The sequence below is a fragment of the Cynara cardunculus genome (assembly GCF_001531365.2).
Source record: "Cynara cardunculus var. scolymus isolate 2C chromosome LG 11, CcrdV1, whole genome shotgun sequence".
In the NCBI taxonomy this organism is placed as follows: domain Eukaryota; kingdom Viridiplantae; phylum Streptophyta; class Magnoliopsida; order Asterales; family Asteraceae; genus Cynara; species Cynara cardunculus.
In genome coordinates, this window is record NC_037538.1 from 1,614,454 (window position 1) to 1,639,244 (window position 24,791).

Consider the following 24,791-nt stretch of genomic DNA (forward strand, 5'->3'; position numbering starts at 1 on the left):
ATATATATATATATATATATATATATATATATATATATATATATATATATATATGAACACTAAACAAATTTGCACTCTACTTATATCAACTACATTTTAGAATTTGGGATTGATTAATTTGAAGGTTGTTTGAGATAACGTTGAAAGAACTTGTTATTGTTACAAATGCTGACCAAGAGTTGTAAGAAATTCAGTGAGTAGCCATCATTAAGATTGATGAGAATAACCCAACCGCAAAACCGATCCAAGCTCCCTCCCACGACATCCATGATTGTTTCTCGTCATTCTCCTCTTCTCCTTCTGATGGTGGGATATCCTCAGGACATCTTACTCTAATCTGCATGCCGCATAACCCGCTGTTGTTTGCAAAATACTTCAACTCATTCATCGTGTTCATTTGCCCACCGACAGGTATCTTACCCTTCAACCTGTTGTCACTCACATCAAAAATTGCAAGTTCGTCCAGCTTCGTTAGTGATTGAGGAATCGATCCTGCGATTCTGTTGTGTGACAAATCCAAGCTCTCTACTCCCTTAAGATTGCCGAAAGACTCTGGAATATTCCCTGAGATGTTGTTGTGTGAAATATTGAGCACTTTTAGGTCTTTCAAATTGCCTAACGATGTTGGAACTTCACCGGAGATTCTGTTGTCCGACAAGTCCAAGAAAGAGTATATGCCAAGGTTACGACTTGCTAAGCCTTGAAAAGAGTTCTTCCAGTTCACAATCAAGTCCTGAACCTCCAAAATGATATCAGGATTGATATAGGGATTGTTCATTTGGAAGAGCAAATCGCTAGGGAACCTGTAACCGGATGTTGACGTGACCGGAGTTTCAATCATTCTTGCGAGGTTTCCGATTTCCTGTGGAATACTTCCTGTTAGCTTGTTTCTCGAAAGATCAAGAATCCGGAGAGAACTGAGGTTGGAGATTGTTCTTGGGATAAACCCTTCAAAGGAATTGTTTCTTAGGCTTAGAACTTCCAGAGTTGGTGTTTGAGGTATAATATCTTGAAGATTTCCTTTAATATCATTGTCGGAGGGGATTATGCTTCCATTAACGTCCATCTCGGCAAGCCAATCTGGGAATCTTCCCTCCAGTTGATTATCGCTCAAATCAAGAAAATTCAAACCGGTCTGTGATGAAATCCATTGAGGAATTTGGCCAGAAATTTTGCAAGAAGTCATAGAGATCTGTTCTAGCCAACATCTTGGAACAATCTTTGCTTTGTTGTTCCAAATCAAGTTGTTGCCTTTTCCTCCGATGAGCAACTTGTTTAATGTCTCGATTTCGAATAACCAAGTTGGGATTTCACCGGTTAGGTTGTTGTTTTGGAGCCGAAGGGTTTCCAACTTACTCAGGTTCTGTAAGGTTGATGGCATTGGACCCATGAACCGGTTGTAGCTCAGATCAAGTGTGGTTATGTTGGATAGCCTCCCTATGACCGCCGGAATTTGAACGGAGAAAGAATTTGCAGACAGATCCAGTGATTGCAGCTCCTTTAGCTTTACGATTGAAGAAGGGATTCCGCCGGAAAACTTATTCTTTCCGAGGGAAAATTCCGTAAGCCTCGTTAAATCTCCAATCTCTTCAGGGATACTTCCCGAAAGAAAATTCCCATTCAGCTTCAATGATTCAAGATTTCGAAGCTTACCCACTTCTGGGGTTAAAACTCCTTAGAGAATATTGCTGCTTAGATCAAGAACTTGAAGGGATTCAAGTTCAAAAAGTTGAGGAGGAATGGAACCATGGAAGCCATTTATATTTAACCTCAGTGTTGTCAAATTCCGGAAAGAACCCAGTTCGGGTGGTACTTCACCCTCTAGCGAATTGGTGCTCAGGTCCAAGGAACGTAAATTCGTTAACCGAAAAAGTTGGCCGGGGATGGAGCCATGGAAGCTGTTCTGCATCATGTCAAGATGAACCAGTTCGGTGAGATTACCAAACCCGTCTGGAATCGTGCCTACTAACGAATTCATCGAGACATCAAGTAGTTTCAATGACCTGATTTGGAAAAGCGGATTCAAGATATCGGAGGACACCCGATCCGGATTGAATAACAGAATAACAGGGACAACAGCGTCTAGGTGGAGCTCGGTGGACAGTTCTGGTTCTGCTGCAATAGACACGGTCCCAGGTGCAACAACCGGAATTGTGATTCCATGAATCTAAATCTTCATATGAGAAAATGTAATCTTCGAAGCTGGGATCAGATTTGACAATGGTGGTGACGGTGGATTTGAATTGGAGAAGTGCTTGTTTCTGATGAAGAGGACAAGAGAAGGATGAGTTTGGAATGAAGTAGAGTATGAAGATAATCAGTAATATTGACAGTGGTGTGGTTACGGTGGCCATGGCGGTTTCCGGCGGTTCTATCTTTGGAAAAAAAAGGTGGTCGTTAATGGTGATTATAAAAAGGATTAATTAAATCCAGAGTAATTAATGTTAATGCCATTGTTGAATGATATTATATGGACAAGTTATTAATCATGAACGGTTTGAAATACGTGGTTGTTACGCGGGAAAAAGAAATTAAATTGGTCGTCCATTTCAATTCAATCCGAGAGGTTTGAATATTGTGGATGAGTGGAGAAAGTGGTACTTTTGGATAGAGTTGTGGACTTTCCGTATGCAGGATGGAAAAAAAGGGGATGAACTCAAGTATTTGAGAATCCACTCGGTATACCAAAATTTAACGAATCAGTATGTCAAAAGTTGATTTAATGAGAATTATGGCAAACTACGGGTTTTGTGAGACTCTGACATCGTGAATCGAGAGAGTTCGGCAACTAGAAGTGCGATCCCAATCGCGAACATGGTGACAAGACCTCCCGTTTAAGTGTTTTTTTTTCCCATATCGATACGCCATCTTAATTGTGATCATATAAGATTTTTTTAACGTTGTGAATTTAAAACAATATTTTTAAATTTATCAATGTTTTTTAACTATTTAAGAGTCTGTTTGGGTTATGCTGAGAAATGAAAATAAAAATGACAGTGAATGAAAATGGGAATGAATTTTCATTTCCCTAATTTAACCAGGAATGAAATTTTGGGCTTCTGAACAGAATGAGTCTGTTATATTATAAAAAACCAAGCAGTTTCCTTTATTTTCATTCTCATTGGTTACTGCTTAATACCTCTAATTAAACGCCTCCTAAATTTTGTTTAATAATTTAAAATAAACAAATATTAGACAATGTTGATGTACTTTATATTAATTTTTGTCTTGGATCTTTTTTGCTTTAAAACTGTATGAAATTAGAAAGTTTTCGTGATTAAAATGAGATCAAAATATAAAGTTTATTAAATTTTATTTTATATGTATTTTCTATAGATATAAAGCGGGAGACGTATTTGATGTTTTAAAAGAGAATTATGTTTTATCTTGAAGATATATATATATATATATATATAGAGAGAGAGAGAGAGAGAGAGAGAGAGGTGGAGGTTCAAACGAAAACACCTCTATTTTACGAGAACACCCTTATCACATGTGATAATACGCATGAGGAGACCCTGTGATGTGCGAACGACGTGTTCTACGACTTAGGTCACGCCAAAATGTGTTTGCGTCTATGATTTAACATCACACGTGATGGTCTTGATGGATTATACTATCATATCAACAACACTTTTATCACATGTGATAATACTTGTGAGGGGGCTTAGTGGTGTAAGGGCGACTTGACCCGCAACCAAGATAACATCGAAAATCGTCCGCATCTCTGATTTAGTATCACATGTGTATCATATGTGATAGAATAATAGTATCACATGTGATTGCCTATAATAAAAGGGTGTTATCGCGTTCTCGTAAAATGAAGGGATTCTCGTTTGAACCTTTCCATATATATATATATATATATATATATATATATATATATATATTTTATATATATATGTATTGATAAAATATAGGTTTGTTCATGTTGTTCCATGAGATGGGGGTAAAACAGTAATATTTGTTCTATCATGTTCAATGTACCAAACTCACCCTTATGGACATCAACGAAAGACATTACATGAGAATAGAAGGAATCATATTACCAGTGTCGGATCCAGAATTTACGAGACTGAGGGCCTTGATAGTATAAAAAAAACTCAAAACCAAATAACTCACCCGAATCAAAACGGTTCGGTTAGCCGAATAAGGTAACTTTCGGGTTCAACTTTTTTAAAATTTATATGATTTCCTTCTAGATGAACTGGTTTGAACATATATAAAATTAATATTAGATGAATTGATTTATTTTTAGACCAAGAACAAGAAATTGAGATATATTAATATTTGTCTTTTACTAAACGTTAATTGGGTAATACCGCATCATTTTATTTTACCGGGTGACCATAGCAGTAATGAGAGTGATGACTTTAACCTGATCAATAATTACATAGAAAGAGACGTTACCAACAATCTTAGGGGCTGTTTGGTTCAAGTTGGGGGATGAAAAAGGAAATCAAAATGAAAATGATGGCGAATGGAAAATGGGAATGCCTTTTCCTTCCCGCCAGTTTAATTTGGAATGAAAAATTGGGCTTTTGGGAGATTGAACTCATTATATTATGTAAAACCAAACAGTTTTTTTATTATGATTTTTATTAATTATTACTTAATACCTCTAACCAATCTTACCCGATTAGGATTGGATCGGTAAACGTCTCGTAAACTTAATATATGATTAAAAGAAAAGAAATCTTAGAAAATCTCTTTTTAATTTAATTTAATCATAATAAATACATAAAAGGGTAAAAGTTTTCCATCCACTATCTTCATATGATTGTTTATTAATTTTTGTTTAAATTGTATGAAAAAGTAATGTATTTTAACTTGATTCCTACTTTGGGTAATTAACTTTTAAAACTTTTATTTTGGTATATAAGATGTAAAGTTTTAAACATTTAAGTACCTGGGCAACCGGTTGAAGCATTAACCGGTTATCATGTTGATGTGGCGAGTGATGTGGTATCCAACTCAGTATTATTTTTGACGTGGTTAATGACATAGGTTTTTTTAATCTAAAATTAGACTTTTTTTAATCTAAATTTAGTCTTCAACCGGTTACCCGTATACTTAAAATTTTACATATTAGTTACCAAAATGTAAGTTTTAAAGTACGCTACCCAAAATAAGAAGAATCAAGTTAAAATAGGTTATTTTTTTTCATACAATTTACCCTTAATTTTTCTACTAAAAATTATTAAAAAAACAAATGGTACCGATGTCTAATTAAGAAACCCATCAAATAATTCTAAGAAGCTTCGTGAGTTCAAAAATTAGAGAGAAATGGAACAATTTGTAAATAAACGAAGGTGAATAATAATTTTGAACATAAAATTTGTTACTATTATATCGTTATAATTCTGTTGCAGTTTTGCTATTTGTTGTTATTGTAAACGAAATCAGAAATGTCTAAAACTATCATTTTTTATTTTTTGGAACTGCAAATTTTATAAGAAAACAGAACTAGCGAGGACCTAGGAGTAGATCAGATTATTAGAAACATAAATATCGTGAGTAGAAAATTTATAGGAGCTTCATTCGGTTTGCCTTTATTTGATATATGTCAAGACGATTTATATATCAACTACATTCATATTACGGGATTGATTCGAAGTTAATTTAAGAAAACGTTGAAAGGAGTTGTAATCGTTACCAATGCTCACCGAAATTTGAAGGGTTGTAAGAAATTCGGTGAGTATCCCGTCATTAAGATTGATGAGAGAATACGCCAACCGAAAAACCGATCCAAGATCCCCTCCCACAAGATTGTTTCTTGTCTTTCTAATCTACATCAACTCATTCATCGTGTTCATTTGCCCACACATGGGTATCTTAACCGTCAGTCTATTATTGCTCACATTTAGAATTGTGAGTTCATCCAACTTCGCTAGTGATTCAGATATCAAACCTGAGATGCTTAACAACTCCAACAAAGAGTATAGATTGAGGATACGAGCTGATAGACCTCGAAAAGAGTTCTTTCGGTTCACTACTGAGTCTTGAATCTCAAGCTCAGTATTGTGAATGCTTTCGAAATATCTGAATCGGAATCGGAATCGAAACCGGATTTTGACATTTGCGGAATTTCAATCATGCTTACAAGGTTTGCTAATTCTTGCGGGATACATCCTCTTAGGTTATTCCCAGAGTGATCAAGAATCCGAAGCGAAAAGTGAGGTTGGAGATTGTTCTCTGGATAAATACCTCAATAGACTTGTTTCTTAGGTTTAAGAACTTTTTATATTCAACTTTATGTCATCATATTATTCCAACTCATTACTTGATTTAGTATATACGATCCATTATCATCCAAACATATGGCAGAGAATAAAACGTGGAACCTAAAGAAATGGACTTCCATGCAAACATTTTGTCAAAACATTCGATTTTTCACTCTCACCCCTCCACATGAATCCAAACATGATTTTAGAAAAACTAGCAATTTTGATGGTGGTGGTGGTGGCAACAACGACCGCATCGAGGCAGGCAGCAGAGGAGTTGAAAGAAACAAAAACGGTGACCAAAGAAGAGGAGGAAAGGTCGTCGTCGTCGTCTAAACTGGTGGCGTTGTCAAAAGCAACGACACCACCGTCAAAGGCCGCCGCAGCTCCGGCGCCGAGAAGCTCAGGCTCATGCATGCCAGATTGCATGGAAATCTGCATGGAATTAAAACCCTCTCATAAAAGTGCATGTGAAATAGGTTGTCAATTTGGATGCAAACAAATAAAAGGTAGGGGAAAAATAAATTTAAAGCATTAGATTCTTATTTATTATCCATTTATAGGAAATTCAATATACATAAATATATGTATGTATATATTAAAGTATGCATATATGTATATAAGTATTATGTGTGTCTGTATGTTGATAAAACCGAGTGTTTGCAACTTTTATCGTTCTAAACAAATTTTTGCATAGATGGTAAATCTTACTGATTCATTTTTTGATACACAGAAACATTTATACATACATGGACAGTGACGGAGCCAGGGGTTAGCAGGTATACTCACCCATTTTCGATTTTGATAATGATCAGTAAAATATTTAAACAGTTAGTATACAATCGTAAATTAAACAATATTTACCCACAAAATCCCAGAATTATGTTTCCTTTATCATAAATTTTCTGGCTCCGTTACTGTATACAAACAATATATCAGTCATTTTTCTTTCTCAACGTTGTTAATATCATTAGATGGAACAATCAAATTTGTGAAACGGTGATTTTCTAAGAACAAAAGCAAAGCCATGATGCAACCATTACAAGTGGTTTTAGGAGCTGTTTGACAGTTGCTGAATGGTTTGGTGCAGAATTATTAAGAGACTCTCATGATATAATGTAAAATAAAATATAATTGTTTGGTAATTGTTTACATTGAAATTAGAGCGTTGAATGATCAAGGAAGGTTCATAATACAAAATCATTCAGAGAGTTTTAGAACCATTAAAAGTCAGAATTTTTTTTGCCAAACAAAATTCATTCATTAACGATTTAAAGACTATCTCTCAATAAAACTATTAAAAAGTAAACAAATAACTTCGTTTCCAAATGATTTATTATTTTAATCAATTTCCACTTGTTTATTTGATTTATAACGAAAATTAATAGAAAATTCAGAAAAGTTGAAAGTCAAACCACAAAAATTTACCAAATTTTCGAAATCACTCGGTTTCTGGGCAAAGAACAGTAAACAACAACCAATCCGATCCAAACAGTTTATTACTAATGACAGATAGATATAGAAATCTGTAAGAACAGTTCTGTTGACGGAAACAGAAATTGCAGAGCCGGAGATGGTGTTAAACACCGGGTTAGTAACATCGGTGGCCACCGTATCTGCCGACATATGGCAATCGGTAGCATGTTTCTCGGAACGAATTACCAACGAAGAATTGTTAGATCTGGTGGTTTATTTTCCACTTCAACAATTAGGTCGTTTTGCGCTTTGTCTTTGGAATTTCTTCTGCGTTCCCACGTCGCCTGTCGATTCTATTTATTACTCTTATTACAATTATGACGACGAATATGATTCAGATTCCGATTCCTATTTGAGTTCAGCCGGTGGTTGTTTTTCGGGTTATGATCCGTACTACGATTCTCATTCCGACTGATTTCTCCTCCAAACAGAAGTGTGATGGTAACTGGTTTACCGTCGTTTCACCGTGTACAGTAGTGGCTTTCAGATTTTCTTGCCTTTTCATTTTATATAGCAAATGAATGAAATGTTGTTAAATGCACAGTTGTTCGATTTGATTAATTGCTAGGTTGTCTAAAAGCATGTGTCCTCTAAACTATACGTAATCTGTTACTTTAATTGATTTTTTTTAATTGGTGCAATTGGATAATTGGATTAGGTGATGCTCACATTACCTTGTGGCAATTGGCATGGCACCTAAGAAATCAACGTTTAATTGATTCATTGACTATGTCACTATGGAGTGTGGAATTAACCATCTCATGATGATTGTTTGATTTCGTGGATTTGTTTGCCACTTTTCAGTATGTTGTTTAAGCACATCTGAATGCCCTCTTCACCATATAAATTGAAAGTTCTAAATTCCAGTTGGGACAAAATACGAGTCAGTGTTGTTAATCCCTACAAATAATTGTTTAAGTGCTGATGCAGTGGGGCTGGGAGAATTCCTGTTTTTGTTGGTATCTTCATTTATATATCATCCTTTTTTATGGATTCTCTTATGGTAGTATTTCACTTCCTTGGTCATAAGGGTCAGTATGAAAACTTTAAGATCAGGGTTTTTTCACTAGCGAGCATGACCTGATATGCTTGGAGACACTAATGTATAATAAGGTGTGGGGAGTAATGCTATACTAGCTTCTTTCAGGTTGCCATACGCAATGAATTTTGCCAATGAACTGTTTATGGATCTTATGATATGGTGTCTGTTGGTATTTTAAGAAAGATAGATACGCTGGTCTGCTCTGGTCTGGCCTGGTTTGGTTTGCTTTGGTTTCTGTTGTCTCATAACTCTAGGCACAAGCTAAAAAAATGATTCACAGCAAGCTAACATGCATTTACCCCAAGATTTCTCTTTTGCTTGTATTGTTTTTGTTACGATCTTCATCCCCCCCCCAACCCTACAAGTCTACAACATGATGATGTATAAGAGTCATTATATTGACTTTCATTTATGTGCATAATGTAACCCTCCACCATGCCTCTGTCGAATGGAAGAATCATAAAGCCTTTAGGTTGGAAGGAAGTGTCCTTGGTAATATTAGCCATTATGCAACTAATTTTGGTTCACTTGGTGTTGTGTCAATCATTACTTCCTCTAAGTGCTCCCGGACTCCTTAAAACTATTGTGGCTAGCTGGCCGTTATGGCCATCCTCATGGTCCTACTTTCTGGAAGATGCTATCAATTTACAGATGGATATTAGCCTTTGAGAATGATGAAGCAGTAAACACATCTCTTCTATTTTACCTTTATTCATACCCCTCAAAATTGTCTTGCAGAAATAAGTTCTTATATGGGAATCTCTATGTTCTAGCTATTTAACTTGAACCACATAGTGCTTCCACAGCCTTCACGTCTCTTGTTGAAGAACTCAAGTAAGAAAGATTGGACTAGCAAGGCATTTCTTGAGGTGCAACGTGCATAGATGGGAAATATAAAAACTGATGATGAGAAGGCAACAAAGACCCAATTATCCTAACAAACACAATAGCATTAAATTGCTCGTGGACAAGCTTTCTGAGCATGATCTTTAAATCAGATGTTCAGAAGAATGAAATTACCGCCAAATACTTCATGGTGTTTATACATGATATTATGATAATAGTATCATATATGCTAACATGCATTATCCATTTATAGTCACTGGATTCTCTTTTCTCACTGTCATTTCTCCAACATCAGGGACAGCCGAAAAGAACCCAAATCATCATAAACTTAAAGTTATGAATCCTGTATGCAGATTAGCAAAATATATCTTTTTATGTGCTCAAGTAAATCTGAACACCCTTTTAAGTGTTGCTTATATACCTTTAAATTGTATCCTGCATGTGGTACTGCAATTACCATAATTTTGCTATTATTTAATATCATAATTTGTTTTATTCTTGCATTTACAGTCTTTTTGACATATTACGTGCCTGGATTCTTTAAAGCATGGGAGAAGTCGTACAATTGTTCAAAACTACATATAGATATAACTGGAATGTATTATATGCATCAACACATGTTCATAACCAGCATTTGTGTTTACTGTTGAAGATCAATTTAATGACTCGTTCAGATAGTTTTTTGACATTTTATTTCGAAGTTTCATGTTACTAGAAATGCTTGTAAGTGTCGGCATAGTAGTCGTTAGAGCCAGCGTGAAGCTTAGATCGGCATCATCTTAGAATTGGTGGATAGAGTTACTGATCGACACTATTGACCCAGAAGCTGGCATACTGAACTAGGATTTTGACAATGACCGTACGAACTTTGTTGCCTGATCAACATTTATTAGTAGGTCACCATATATGTTCATGTCTCCACTTTAATCAACTTGAATAAACCTTAGAATTGATTGCATCCCATGTGAATATGAACATAATGTCCCCCAATATCTTCTGAACTTTTGGTTTCATTTTTATGATTAGTGGCAATTTGGCAACTGCCCTATTTTTTTTAAGTAGATTTTTGATCCGTTTACATTCTACCCTCTGTATACCCCACTTTCGTATGAGATATACTGAGTTGAGTTAGTTTTTATAGTGGAACTGAGTATTCATCATTTTAATGAGAGTTGTTCACGGGCTGGATGGCCCACTAGAAAAACAGGCTTGGACTATCATTATCAACGAGAGTTGGGTTCCGGTGAGAATGAGAGTTAAGATGAGAAACGTAAGAAGGTATCTCCATCCTTTGATAAACATTAGGATGAGATGCACCGAATCAATCCTTATATCAAGCGCAATTCATGAGTGAGTTTGAGATTAACAGTGATCAAAGGTCCAGATCACTTCTTACGCTCCTCACCTTAACTCTCTTTCTCACACGATCCTTCACGTTGGTTTCTGGTGAGAAGGGCAAGAAGATATCTTCACCCTTGAATCAATCCTGACTGAAGATCAACACTAATGAGATGCATCAAGCTGCATTGGATCAATTACCTCCTAAAACATATTCATGGGTGGGCATGAGATTAAATGTGATCAAGGATGGAGATCCCTAGTTATGTTTCTCATGTTAACTCTTTTTCTTACACGATCCTTCATCTATCCATGAAATCGGCAGGCCGGGACTGACTTTTAAAATTAACGAGTGTGCATGGCCATGCAAAGAAAATTTGGGCAGGCTCGGTCGGGCAGTTGATATTTTTATAATAATCTTTTATACTTAAAATTTACATATAAAATTGAAAATTCTTGATACTTATCAATTCTCACTTAACCTTGACTCACGATAATTTTAAAGATCTAAAAAGTATAAACATAATTGCCTTAACTGATCAATTCTTTGTTATCACATTTGGTTGTTTCTTTTATTGATACCCCATACTTTGCGAAACATTTTTTTTTTCTAAATTATGTACATTGTTATGTATTTACGTCTAAATTTAAGTTGAAAAAATTGTTATGTATTTTGAATTATTTTACATAATTTGTGATTTTATATAAGTTTTGTTTTATTAAAAATATAAAAAGATTTTTAGGCATGTTAACCCGTGGAGAAGCCCAGCCTGCTTATAAGATGGATATGGACAAGTTTTCAAGCCCGTAAAAAACGGTTAATGTGTACTATATTAGGTCTACTACACAAGAAAAATAAGTTAGGTGCGGCCCAAACCCGTAAATGATCAGCTCTATTCTAATGGTAACTATTAGTAGACATTTATCCCCCATAGGTTGTGTCGGTAGATTGACAATGGTCTCGGAACTTAACGTAATTGGGTATTTCATAGTAGTTGATTATGGTGTACGGAATACGACGGGACGAGACGATGGTAGTTAAATTCAGTATTTGTGAGAAAAAAAAACATTTATTTTATGTTCTATTTTTCTGATGATTATGATATCTGACTTTTGACCGACTACAAAAATCAAATCGAGACCGATCGGTGTTATTACTTTGGGGTAAATCTATTACTCTACCTAAAAGAGAATCTTGAGGAATATAAGATAAATCCAAGTCTGTATCACGGGGGTTTAAGTCCATTCCTGAATAATTGAAAAAGACATGACTGAATGAGAACATATATGATGGCTGTTGGGTCTGAATGGCCATAAAGTTGTGGAGGAAACACCTTTCTTTCTTTCACCTACATATTATTACAAAAATTAGAACTGTCGACTGACTACCTGCATTTGGTGTATTGTAATTGTCCCTATATGAAACTAGATTCTTTTTTTTGTTTTTGTATGCAATAGAAGTGAAGCGATGTTTATCTGGTATAATCTTGAACGAGATTTTAATTAAATTTGTATACTTTTGATGAATGCAGAAACGGACCCACCTATTTTTAACAGATACAATGGCATGATCCACCGCTTCATTCTTTCGTCGTAGTATAAAAAAGTATAGGGTCGTCAAAGATGTCACTTTATCAAACTCAAAAAGACACCTTGTGGGATTAGTTCAACTGGAAATAAGACTCGAGTCTTTAGGGATGCTCCTCAGAGGTCACCAGTTTGAGTCTTGCAGATTTTCTTGATTGTTCTCTAAAACCCCTAATTATAGTCGAGATATACACAAACTAATCTAACTTAAAAAAAAAAAAAACTCAAAAACCACATCATTTTCTTTCATGTTTTCAAAACATGATTTAAGTTGGGCAAATTGCATGAAAAAGTAGCGTATTTTAAGTTGATTCTTATTTTGTGTAACGTATTTTTAAAACTTCCATTTTAGTACCTAAGATGTAAAGTTTTAAATATTTAAGTATTCGGGTAATCAGTTATCATGCTGATGTGGCGAGTGATGTGATATTCAACTCAGTATTACTTGCTAAAGTGGTCAATGACATGGATTTTTTAAATCTAAAATTAGTCTTCAACCAGGTACTCGGATACTTAAATGTTTAAAACTTTAGATTTTAGATACCAAAATAAAAGTTTTGAAAATACGTTACTCAAAATAAAAATCAAGTTAAAATATGTTACTTCTTCATACAATCTGTCTATTTAAATTTAAAAAGTAATTTATTGTAGTGAGACCCTAAAATCAATGAGTATCATATTTCAAGAAGACATATCACATTTCCCAAACGTGAGGGTGATGTACAACATAACATCAAGATACGAAAGAAGACAACCAAATCCCAAAAAGGGCCATGTTCATAAAGGTACTTGAATTGTGATGTCTTATTATCAAAATATATGTCAAAATACTGATTTTAAGGTCGATCGATTTTAATGAGAATACATGTATATTGTTTGATTAGTCGCTTTTTTGATTTAATGGTTATATCTTCAACTGATTGCTGACAAAAAAACACGAACCTTGAACTGTCTTTATGAGTTTTAATCTGCATTTTCACGAGCTTTTACATACGTTCAATTATTTTTACATGCCTAATTCATTATATTTTCAGTGTCGATGATGAAAATAGATCAACAGAGGTAATTGAAAATTTTATTCTTTTGTTTTAGCTTTTAAGGGGTTGTTTGTTTACCTCTTAATAGTTACATTAAGAGGCAAGTTAAGAGGTGAATCTTGTTTGGCAAAAAAAAAGTCTATCTCTTAATGGTTTTAAAATCATTTGAATGATTTTGTATCATGGGTTTTCCTTAGCCATTAAGAGCCATAATTTCATTGTAAACAATTACCAAACAATTATATTTCATTTTGCACAATATCATGATAATCTCTTAATCATTATGACCATTTAATGATTCTGCACAAAACGATTCAGCAACTGCCAAATAGCCCCTTATTCTCACACGATCCTAATTCTTTTAAGCACAGTTACGGGTTTAGAATGGATAAAGCCATATTTTACATATCACAAATCATAATTTATGCTTAAATATATCAATAATTATATTAATTTATCATGTTTTTTTTTAAGTTTTGTAATTATATGTACATTAATTAAACACATGTCTCATCGTTAAAAAATAATAATGATATGATATAAATAATCATCAAATTCAGTTACTAACTGAAAATTTATTCCCCCATTTTACATATATGCAAGTCACCTTTAAAAAAAAAAAAAACTAATGATCAATTTGTTTTTTTTAAAAGGATTAAATGTATAAAATAGCAAACTACTTTCATAATTTTTCTTATTATAATATTCTAATTTTGTTTTTATTTATTACAGCAATTTACTTTCAAATTATTTTTTATTAATACATCGTACTTCAAAAAATTACTCATTATAGCAACGAGTAACATTTTACCTTTTAAACAGGTTAATCATTTGACTTTTTTTGTTTGTATGGCTTTAATGAGGTGATGTGGATGACACATCATTTTGATGACTTAATCAAAATAAAAATAAAAACTTATTTCAAATTATTATTATTGATTTTCATTTTTCATTGCCATGATTTAAAAAAACACTTAATTTTTTAACTTTTTTTTAAGTTGCATGCAAATTAAATATTCTAGAGTAAAATATTTCTTAAATAAATATACTACATTATTTTTTAGATATATTTTGTTTGTAAAAAAAAGTAACACTTCTTATTTTATGTTGTTAAAAAAAATACATATATTTTAAAGTTCTCTCTAAAATGTTAACGAAATAAATTGTGTTCTACAATTTTTTAATATTGTTATATTAATAAATAATTTAAAAAAAATCTAATTAATTTAATATATTTATACGTCAAGTAAAAGTTTTTRAACAAATATAATATATTTTTTAAAAGATAATATTTTTTGGTAAAAACGAAACAATTCTTATTTTCTTTTTTCAAAAAACACATATTTTTTTTAAANAATTCAAAAAAATCTAATTAATTTAATATATTTATACGTCAAGTAAAAGTTTTTAAACAAATATAATATATTCTTTAAAAGATAATATTTTTTTGTAAAAAATGAACAATTCTTATTTTTTTCTTTTCAAAAAACACATATTTTTTTTTAAAATATTAGCGAGATAAATTGTCTTTTACTAGTTTTATTAATATTAGTTTATTAATGAATAATTTAGAATTTTATTAATTCATTTAATTTATTTATTAAATAACATGTAGAATATTTAAATATTAAAATTAAAAGTACACTGTTTAATAAGAACTAGTAGATGCTATGATGAAATAATTTTGAAAGTACAATGTTGTAATAAGAAAGTCACATCACTATAGTACATGTGGACAACCTACGTGGATAATGAGGTAGCATGAAAATCTGGTATAATTGGTAAATTTAAATCAAAAGATTACTCAATGATATAATGGGTAAATTTTTCAAAGTACAATGTTTTAATAAAAAATAGTTTGAAAGTACATTGTTGTAATAAGAAAAAAAAACTGGAAGTACAATGATATAATAAAGAAATTTATGAAACTAGATTGCTATTTTGTGCATTTTGCTCTTTTTGATGTCTGATTTATTCAAACCTTTCGGTATTAAAAACGTTTGTTATATTTTTAAAATAAGATTTTAAAAGCTCTAAATGTTATCTAAAATTTTAAGTGGTAAATGTATCCATTAATACCCCTTAATTCTAATTTGTCATCTGTCACATGGTTCATATTTTGGAGGCTGAAAGAGATTTGTTAGCAAAAATTATTTATTTATCTTTTATAATTTTATCTTTAATTTAATCGATTCAGATTTCAGACTTTAGACTTAAAAAACAAACAATCTTACCAATCCAGATATCAAACTTATATCTTTGTCACGTTATAAAAGAAATGTTGAAATAACAATAAAAATTTGATACTCCAACAACAACTTACAAAGTAATTTGATGAAAAAGGTAGATATATTAAATAAGAAATTTAAAAAAAAAAAAAAAAAAAAACAGCCTTAAAATGGTGCAAATGACCGTTGAGAAGCATCGGAATTACCGAAAGCTTCCTTTCATCTTTAATGTAGTCGTTCAAAAGCCTCCTTTTTGCATTTCCCCCTTTCGGGTTACACGGTCAATAATTTAGGTAAAAATTTTATTACCGCTGACTCATCGATACGAATGGGTATTTATTGGTTTATTTAACGACTGAGGCTAACGGAAGTTTCGGAATCAGACCCGAGAAATGTCTTGTATTTGAATACAATCGACTCTGCCAACTAAGTTATACATCAGAAGCAATAAAACATTCAATAATGTTTTATATGTCTTTCTAAATTAAAAAATATATATTTAAATATTTAATAAAAAAAATATGACTAATTTGGTGTAAAATGTTTTTAATGATAGTGAATTGAAATATTTAGAAATCAAAATCAACGTCGTACTATGATTACTGCTTATCTTGATTGGACATCATAATTCAAACCCTGCAGATGTGTTTTCGTATATGAGATAACTACAAGTATGAACATATCCTTAACAGTTGTGCTTTTTTTTTGGGCGGCGTAGTTCGAGTCCATCAAGACTACTAAGAATTTCTTTGGCTGATTTCCAGAACCCCATCGAATTAGTTGAGATACGCGTAAACTGATACATACACCCAAGGTTATAAGAAACTGCGGAAAAAAATTACGGAGGTTGCTCAAGGACGTGACCCTTGGCCTCATGGTCGTGCGTTTGAGCTCCAGAGTGACCTTGGGAAGGTCACATCAGGTAGCACTCGGTTCCATATGGGTTTTAATCCTTGTTAGGGTTATTATGGTAGTTTTTTTAATGTTGCGCCTCAGTCGCTAAATACTCTCAGCAACCCTATGTATTTTAGTTTGTTCTTCATTTTCTCGAGCATTGTAACCATCAATAGTTTAGCAGATGACTATTACCGTCCGTTTCCGTTTTGTTTCAACTTGGATGATTATGTATTTGAATATTTGGGACTGTTGGATTTTAGTTTGACGTTCTGGTAAGATTTGTCAAATATTGTTTTGGTTTTCTCATAACACTTACCATAACAGTCAAAACTGCAACCTAGTTATAAGTCTCCCTTATTGGTTGTTGTCATGAAACAAGTCAAATGACATCTAAACATTCAACGTATTATTAATAACATATACTAACAATCACACTGGTTTTTCTAAACAACTTCCCAATAATTTACTGTCAGTATGTAAATTTGTTAATGCTGATAAATAAAACTAATAAACAAATACTCACTTGCTATAAGTATCGGTTTTTGGATTTACCTAAATCATAGTACTTATAATGAGACTCCCAACATATCCACAAAATGTTTGGTACTTTGTATATATGACTTGAGATCACGTGAGACAAGTCTATTTTCGTGAGACCCGTGAGCCCACTTTTTTTACACTTGAAATTTTACAGCAAAACGCTATAAAGGTAACCTTCACAATCCAACCATATCCAGTCCAATTATATATACTTATCAAACACTTGCTAATAAAATCTTTGCTTCCTAAATTTCACCCACTTTTCAAGTTTTTTTGTGTGTGTGTGTGTGGGTGGACCAATGTGAAACCAATTAAATAAGAAGGGGGTAATTTTATATATTATCGAAAGTTGTGTCCTTGTCAATGTTGACCAACAAAGTCTCAAGTATTCCTAATCTCGCCACTGCCCATCATGCTTATGTGGCGTTTTCTTTACATATTATATATGGAAACATTACGATTAAAAAAGAAGAGGGGGGTAATATATAAATAATATAAAAGTTGGAGGACCAGAAAGAGAGAATCTTTGTCATAAGAATATAAGATTGGAAGAACATTATCGTGGATGAGACTCCACGTTCTTCTGTGTTCCTCATGTCTGTCAGGTTTTATCACCAATTTTTGTTCATAGGATTCCTTTGCACTCCATGCAGTTTTTGACTTTCTACTTTGACCATATAAATCATTCTCAAGGGCATTTTTGGTAATTCCTTTACTCTTTTTGTAAAAGGGTGGTTCATTTTGGAGGGTATTTTTGGTAATTGCCATCATTGTTTAAAATAATTATATTTTTTTATTGAGAAATTAATTAAAATAGTCATTTCTCATCCAAAATAAAGAAAACAGTTATGAGTTCGTAATTGACAGGTCCGTAATTTTCGGAGGTATGAAAGTGTAAAAAAATGAAGCTTATAAACCAGATCCGCAGTTGTAAAGACCAAATATATAAATTAGTTATAGGTCTGTAAAATATGTCCGTAGATGTGTTTTTCCAAATTTACATACTTGGTCATCGCAATTGCCGCTGTGGTTCAGAAACTTCATTTTTTCTTACGCCTTGACCCTTTTGCAAATTGCGAACTTATAGCTATTTTCGTTGTTTGGGAGAGAAACGGCTAAAAGATGAGATAATGTGGTCAAAATGACTATTTTAATTAATTTTCATTTTTTTATCTGTTTTACAATATTTAAGACAGCTCACCTAATAATCAGTTAAAGTTTTTTTTTATAGATACTGAATAGTTTGTCTGACTGTTAATTTTAAATTAAATAATATTTATTTAAGATATTAAATTAAATTTTACAGGATGCTATCAATGAACATTTTGTTTCCGGTTGTTTCATCATTAATGTGAGAACTACAAAACAATGGCAAGTATTATTTATTTATATTTGTGATATTAATTTTGAATCATAATATTTATTGACCGGAGAAAGTTCATAAAAGTTAAAACTGTAACAGTTTTTTTTATTTTAAAGGGTAAATTATATGAAAAAACAATGTATTTTAATTTGATTTTTATTTTAGGTAATGTATTTTCAAAACTTCTACTTTGGTACATAAGTTGTAAAGTAATAAATATTTAAGTACTCGGGTAACTGTTTGAAACATTAACCGGTTACCATGCTGATGTGGCGAATGATATGGTATCCGGTTAATGCTTCAGCAAATAATATTGAGTTGAATATCACATCACTCGCCACATCAGTATGGTAAACAGTTAATGCTTCAACCAGTTACCTGAGTACTTAAATGTTTAAAACTTTACATCTTAGTTATGAAAATGAATATTTTGAAAGTAAGTTACCCAAAATGAGAATCAAGTTAAAATACGATCAAGTATATGATTTTTTTAGTGAATAATTATTGAATCTTTTCATTTTGAATAATTAAATCCATAAACAATTTTTTAAGTAAATAAATCATCGAATTTTTAAAAGTTGGTTATTTGTATTTTTTTAACCTAAAAATGTAAGACTGTATCTGATTAAAAAAGGTTTAAAGTAGAAAAAAATAATAATCTTTGAATCAGTTTTACCGTTCTAATCCAACTTCATTTCAACCTTCGCAACCAACAACATTGCTCCCATTTCACTGTCCCATCGTCATCCGCTCTATATTATCGTCGTTGGCCGATCTTTCTCTCTGTGGTCGGTTTTTTGTTGTGTTCGATCTCCCTCTTTTTGACATGTCTATATATACTCCACTAATTTGTTGTAAAAAAGGCATAATCGAAAGACAAAAAATACCGATAAAAAATAGGGAAATAAATTGCAGGGCCGACGACTATGATATGTGGTATGGAGAACATACGAAGATTGGAGCGAGAGGTGGTGATGGGGAGTGATGTCGTTGCGTGCAAAGGATTTGAGAACAGTAAAATTGATTTAGAGATTTTATTTTTACTAAAAAACCTTATTATCGTGTTGCAAATAATTTTTTAAGTCATAAATAGCAAATATTTACAAGTTCGGTAGTTTGTTTACTAAAAATAATATTAAAATACTTAATAATTTAAAATGAGAAGATAAATAATTTATTTATCTGAAAAATATCCAAGTATTTAAAAAAAGTTTAGGTTAAGGGGCCGTTTATCTACACTTACCTGACAAGCACTGATTAGTAAAATTCAACACTAACTTACCGGACAAGATTTTATTCACTAAAACGCATCGTATGCAACAATTTATCACAGTAAGCACTAACCATGGTAATAGTCTTTGTCCTCACTTACCGGATAAGACCCTCGATTCTTGCTTTCGTTCTTATCGAACAAGATTCTTAGTATTTGTCATATTCATCTGATAAAATAAATTGACTTGATAAACACTTTACTGGGTAAACGAGAGTTAATTCTGTGTTCATTCATATAACTTGGTACAAATGTGAAAAAGAAAGGAGAGTTTGAAATGGTCCATGGAGGGGTTAAAATTAAAACCATGTGAATCCACTTGTTTTAATACGACAAAAAGCATTGGGTGCTGCTGATGGCCTCAATCATCTGCACACACATCCATATATATATATATATATATATATATATATATATATTGTATGTATAATCACAGTGCCTACTTCTGAATACGTCTTTATACGTATTTCAATCAAATATATCTTTTTATAACTCGAATCATTTTACCCGTTTTAAGTTTCACCCCCACCCCCACCCCCACCCCAACCCCACGCCCATCCTATTCTTTTATCGGTTTTTACCCCTCACATTGTGTTTATAGTGTAGAAATCCACCCAGAAATTCGATTTAGAAAGAATCTTGAAAGTGAGAGTAGAGAGAGAAAGAGGGGTCACTACCAAGGCAAATGTCTAGTAGCTTCAGGGGTGCGTAGGATAAGCAGAGTGACTGAGTGTGTGGTCTTTTTCTGGGTTCTGCTCAACTCTCATGGCGAAGGATAGTCGAAGAGTGTAGTTGGGGTTGGGAAGAGAGAAAAAAAAAAGCCTTCTGTTTTTTGCTTTTGGAGTTCGTCTTTTTCAGCTTTTGAAAATGGCAGCTGCGCACGGTAACAGGAGCAGGATGAGAATAGGGTTTAGGGGAGTTCTTCTGTTCATCTTCTTCTTCCTGGATCTGGCCTCGCTATCTTGCGCCGCTAGGCAGCCACCAGCTTCTCGGCAGAAGCTTCGAGTTCATAAACACTTGAAACGCCTCAATAAACCCCCTGTCAAAACCATTCAGGTATCCAAATAATTGGGTTCTTTTTTTTAAGGAAATTTTTTGTTAATTTGTGTATCAAGATTTTAATTCTTGGCTGCGAAATGTAGAAAAAGGTTCAATTTTTATGTGTGAAGAAAACACCATATTTTCCACTTTTGCTTATTTTACTAGAAAACTATAACAAGTGTTCATTTTGGTTTTTTTTTTTTTTGAAAATGATGGTTTTCTTGATGTATATTAGGTAAATTCAGAGCTCCAATGTGAAATTAGTGCTAATGAACAATGAAATTTATGATTATTTGCATGATTTAAGCAGAGCCCAGATGGGGATACCATTGATTGTGTACACATCTCTCACCAGCCAGCTTTTGATCACCCATTCCTCAAAGACCATAAAATCCAGGTCTGTAACCACCTTCAACATTTTCTTGAACGATTCTTGTTTTTTTCTCCTTTTTGTTGAATTTACAGTCTGATCTTTGTTGGTGGTTGTGTTTTTTGGGTTGATTTTAGACGAGGCCTAACTACCATCCAGAAGGGCTTTATGATGAGAACAAGATGAACACAGAGTCCAAACAAAGAGTAGACAATATCCACCAGTTGTGGCACGTGAATGGCATGTGCCCTGAAGATACTATACCCATAAGGAGAACAAAAGAAGATGATGTTTTGAGAGCAAGCTCTGTCAAAAGATATGGGAAGAAGAAGCATAAAAGCATCCCTGTGCCTAGGAACATCCCTAAGTCTGCAGATCCTGATCTTGACAATGAAAGTGGTCATCAGGTGAGCAAGAAGAAAAATGGTGAAAGTAAAAAATCCCATAGTTACCCTTATTTATGACAAAATATTGGGGTAAATGTGCTTTTCTTTGAAAACCCATTTCTAAAATGCAGTTTTTCTTAGTTAAGTCTTGCAATTTTGAAGATAAGAGGTGTCCTGTTTTAGTTTGATAATTACATATGATTTTGGGCATAAATGAATGGAGGAAAATATTTCTTTCATAATTCGCCATCATTATGACAAAATAAAGAGGTAATGAAAACATCAGGTGAAATAGTGGAAGAAACATAAGGAAAAAACCATAATTTCTCATCTTTATGACAAAGTAAAGGGGTAAATGAGCTTTTTCATCAAGACCCCATGTCTTAATTCACTTTCTTTTTAGGTTCCTGAGTGTTGCAAAATCAAGATTTAGGTATCCCTTTTCTACTTTGATAATTACCTACGGTTTTGAGCACACTTGGGTGGATAAAAAAGCAATAATTTCATAATTTATCATCATTATGACAAAATTAGGAGGTAATGAAAATACCCATGTTCTAATGCACCTTTTTCATGGTTTTTGATGTCTTGATTGTTGGCACTCTTTTAGTTTTTGTTTACCCCTTTCAATTTATTCATTAAGAACATAATTTCGCAAATTATGTGTTCAAATGCCCCTGTGATTGTTGTTATTTTCTCCTACTATTTGGTACCCTTCTCAATTTAATGATTCTTTCTGTGTTTTGCGACATATAGCATGCAATAGCTTATGTGGAGGGTGACCGATACTATGGAGCAAAAGCAACCATGAATGTCTGGGAACCGAAAATACAGCTATCAAACGAGTTCAGCTTGTCGCAGATTTGGATTCTAGGTGGCTCTTTTGGCCAAGATCTTAACAGCATCGAAGCAGGATGGCAGGTATTCTCACCGTCCGTAATTCTTGATGTCAAATGATTCTAACAAAAAGGGAAGAAATGATTTTAAAGAACTAAATTATAAAGCAGTAGCATATAAAATTCATGATATTTTTTTCTATTCTTTGGTTGATGGCTTGAATCAATCATGTGGAGCCCATATATTAAATTGAGATAAATGTATGGTTCCATTATTGAGTCTGATTCTAAAAAATTGTCTAATGGTTTGCAGGTCAGTCCAGATCTTTATGGAGATAACAACACTAGACTCTTCACTTATTGGACTGTAAGTACAGCTAGAATGCTTATGTAACTATTTGAGTAAATCATTTTCTAGCAATAATGTACCAAATCTAGAGCATTAACTATTAATTCTACAGAGACTTTGTACCTTTTGTCATAAAGCCATGGATCTGTTCATTTCTATTTTAAAAATGGCTTATTTTGACCAATTTTTAATGGGAATTTCTCTTTCTTTTATTTCTTTTCTGGGTGCAGAGTGATGCATATCAAGCTACTGGTTGTTACAATTTACTGTGCTCAGGCTTTATTCAGATCAACAATAACATAGCCATGGGTGCAAGCATATCCCCTGTTTCTGCATTTAGGAATTCACAATATGACATCAGTATTCTTGTATGGAAGGTGAGTTCCTAATTCAACTCACTAAGATTAATTATGGCTTAAATTAGCATTAATATTTTCTAATTTACTAAGATAAGCATCTAATGGGATAGCAAAGTTGGGTTGATTTGTTTCATTATTCAAAGCTCTGCAAGTGCACCTTTTTAAGCCGTTCTTCAAGAAAAGTGGCACACCCTTTATATTATCTTTTCTTTATTAAATAAAGTAGATATATTCAATTATTCTTGGTGGGTGGTGGTTTCTAAAATTTGGAGAATATATGCATAGAAAAAAGCTAGAATCTTTGGCATTTTTTAGTTTGCCACCAACCTGTGTAGGGTTTAGTAATCTTGATTCTTGTTACTGGTATTATTTGGGTAAAGATGGGTACTTTATCGGTTATTATGATTCATATGTGTGCGATTTTTCATCCAGGACCAAAAGGAAGGGAATTGGTGGATGCAATTCGGGAACGGGTATGTGTTGGGATACTGGCCATCGTTCTTGTTCTCATACTTGGCCGACAGTGCTTCGATGATCGAATGGGGCGGCGAGGTGGTGAACTCCGAGCCCGATGGACACCACACGTCCACACAAATGGGTAGCGGACGGTTCCCAGAAGAAGGGTTTGGGAAATCAAGTTATTTCAGGAACATTCAAGTTGTTGACAAGGAAAACAATCTGAAAGCTCCTAGAGATCTTGGCACATTCACTGAACAATCCAATTGTTATGATGTTCAAACTGGAAGCAATAGTGATTGGGGGCACTACTTTTACTATGGAGGCCCTGGTAAAAACCCAAATTGCCCTTGACCCTGATCAGATCAGGATCTCCTTCTGTTATATAATTTTCTAATTTTTTTTTTAATCTTTGCTTGTTGGATCCATCTTTTAGGGTTCTTTAGTAAGAAGTTTTGGGGGGTTCTTTTCTTCTGTTTCTATGTATTTTTTTTGTGGGGTTTGAAGGGAAAGTGGCAAAGTTTCTCAAAAGTGTGAAAGAAACAGCCTCTTGTAAGTTTCTATTTGTTGAATTTGCTCATCTTGGGCAGTTTGTAACTCAAATGGATGAATTGGGTTTAGCTATTAGTTACACAAACAGAAGTAGAGGGGGTGGAAATGCAATTCTTGAAAGATGAAGGGGCATTTCGATCTAATTCTCAAAGGTTGTACCTTTATGCTGTCAATGGGACAAGAAAGTGAAGGATTATTGAGAAAAGTTGTTTTGGACGTGAGCTGCACGTGAGTGGATGACACGTCATTACCTTTTTACAGTTTCTGGACTTTTGGTGCAAATCAATCAGCTTTTTATAAAGTGTGCCCACAAAGTCAGAAATTGTCCAAATGACGCCCCACACTTCCAATTATTACCCAGAACACCCTCTGTTTTGTCCCTCGTGCTCATTACTTGTTATAACCATGATCTTAATTTTTTTTAAATCAATTTAGTTATTATTTATATTATATCTAATGGTTATTTAAAATWATAAATTAATATATTTTTTCTAAAATTTATTTAATAAATTCAAAATTTATAATATAATAATCAATTTAAAATTATTTTAGTAACATATTATATAATTTATTTATTTTCTATCATCTTTTTTA

The 24,791-nt window shown here is 33.1% G+C and overlaps 2 protein-coding genes and 1 pseudogene across 2 annotated transcripts; 2 read left to right on the plus strand and 1 right to left on the minus strand.

Annotated features, from left to right (window-relative positions):
- Positions 1-190: 190 nt before the first annotated feature.
- LOC112520914 lies at positions 191-6,665 on the minus strand (annotated as a pseudogene).
- Positions 6,666-7,669: 1,004 nt separating this feature from the next.
- LOC112521987 lies at positions 7,670-8,279 on the plus strand. Its single transcript, XM_025131022.1, has one exon. The coding sequence runs from the start codon at positions 7,798-7,800 to the stop codon at positions 8,113-8,115; it is 318 nt and encodes a 105-aa protein (XP_024986790.1). The 5' UTR covers positions 7,670-7,797; the 3' UTR covers positions 8,116-8,279.
- Positions 8,280-20,486: 12,207 nt separating this feature from the next.
- On the plus strand, positions 20,487-24,368 carry LOC112521663. Its single transcript, XM_025130653.1, has 7 exons — positions 20,487-20,904; positions 21,200-21,286; positions 21,397-21,666; positions 22,402-22,566; positions 22,795-22,848; positions 23,061-23,207; positions 23,622-24,368. Exons 1-7 carry the CDS (start codon positions 20,716-20,718, stop codon positions 23,997-23,999), a joined length of 1,290 nt encoding a protein of 429 aa, XP_024986421.1. The 5' UTR covers positions 20,487-20,715; the 3' UTR covers positions 24,000-24,368.
- The last annotated feature ends 423 nt before the right edge of the window (positions 24,369-24,791 follow it).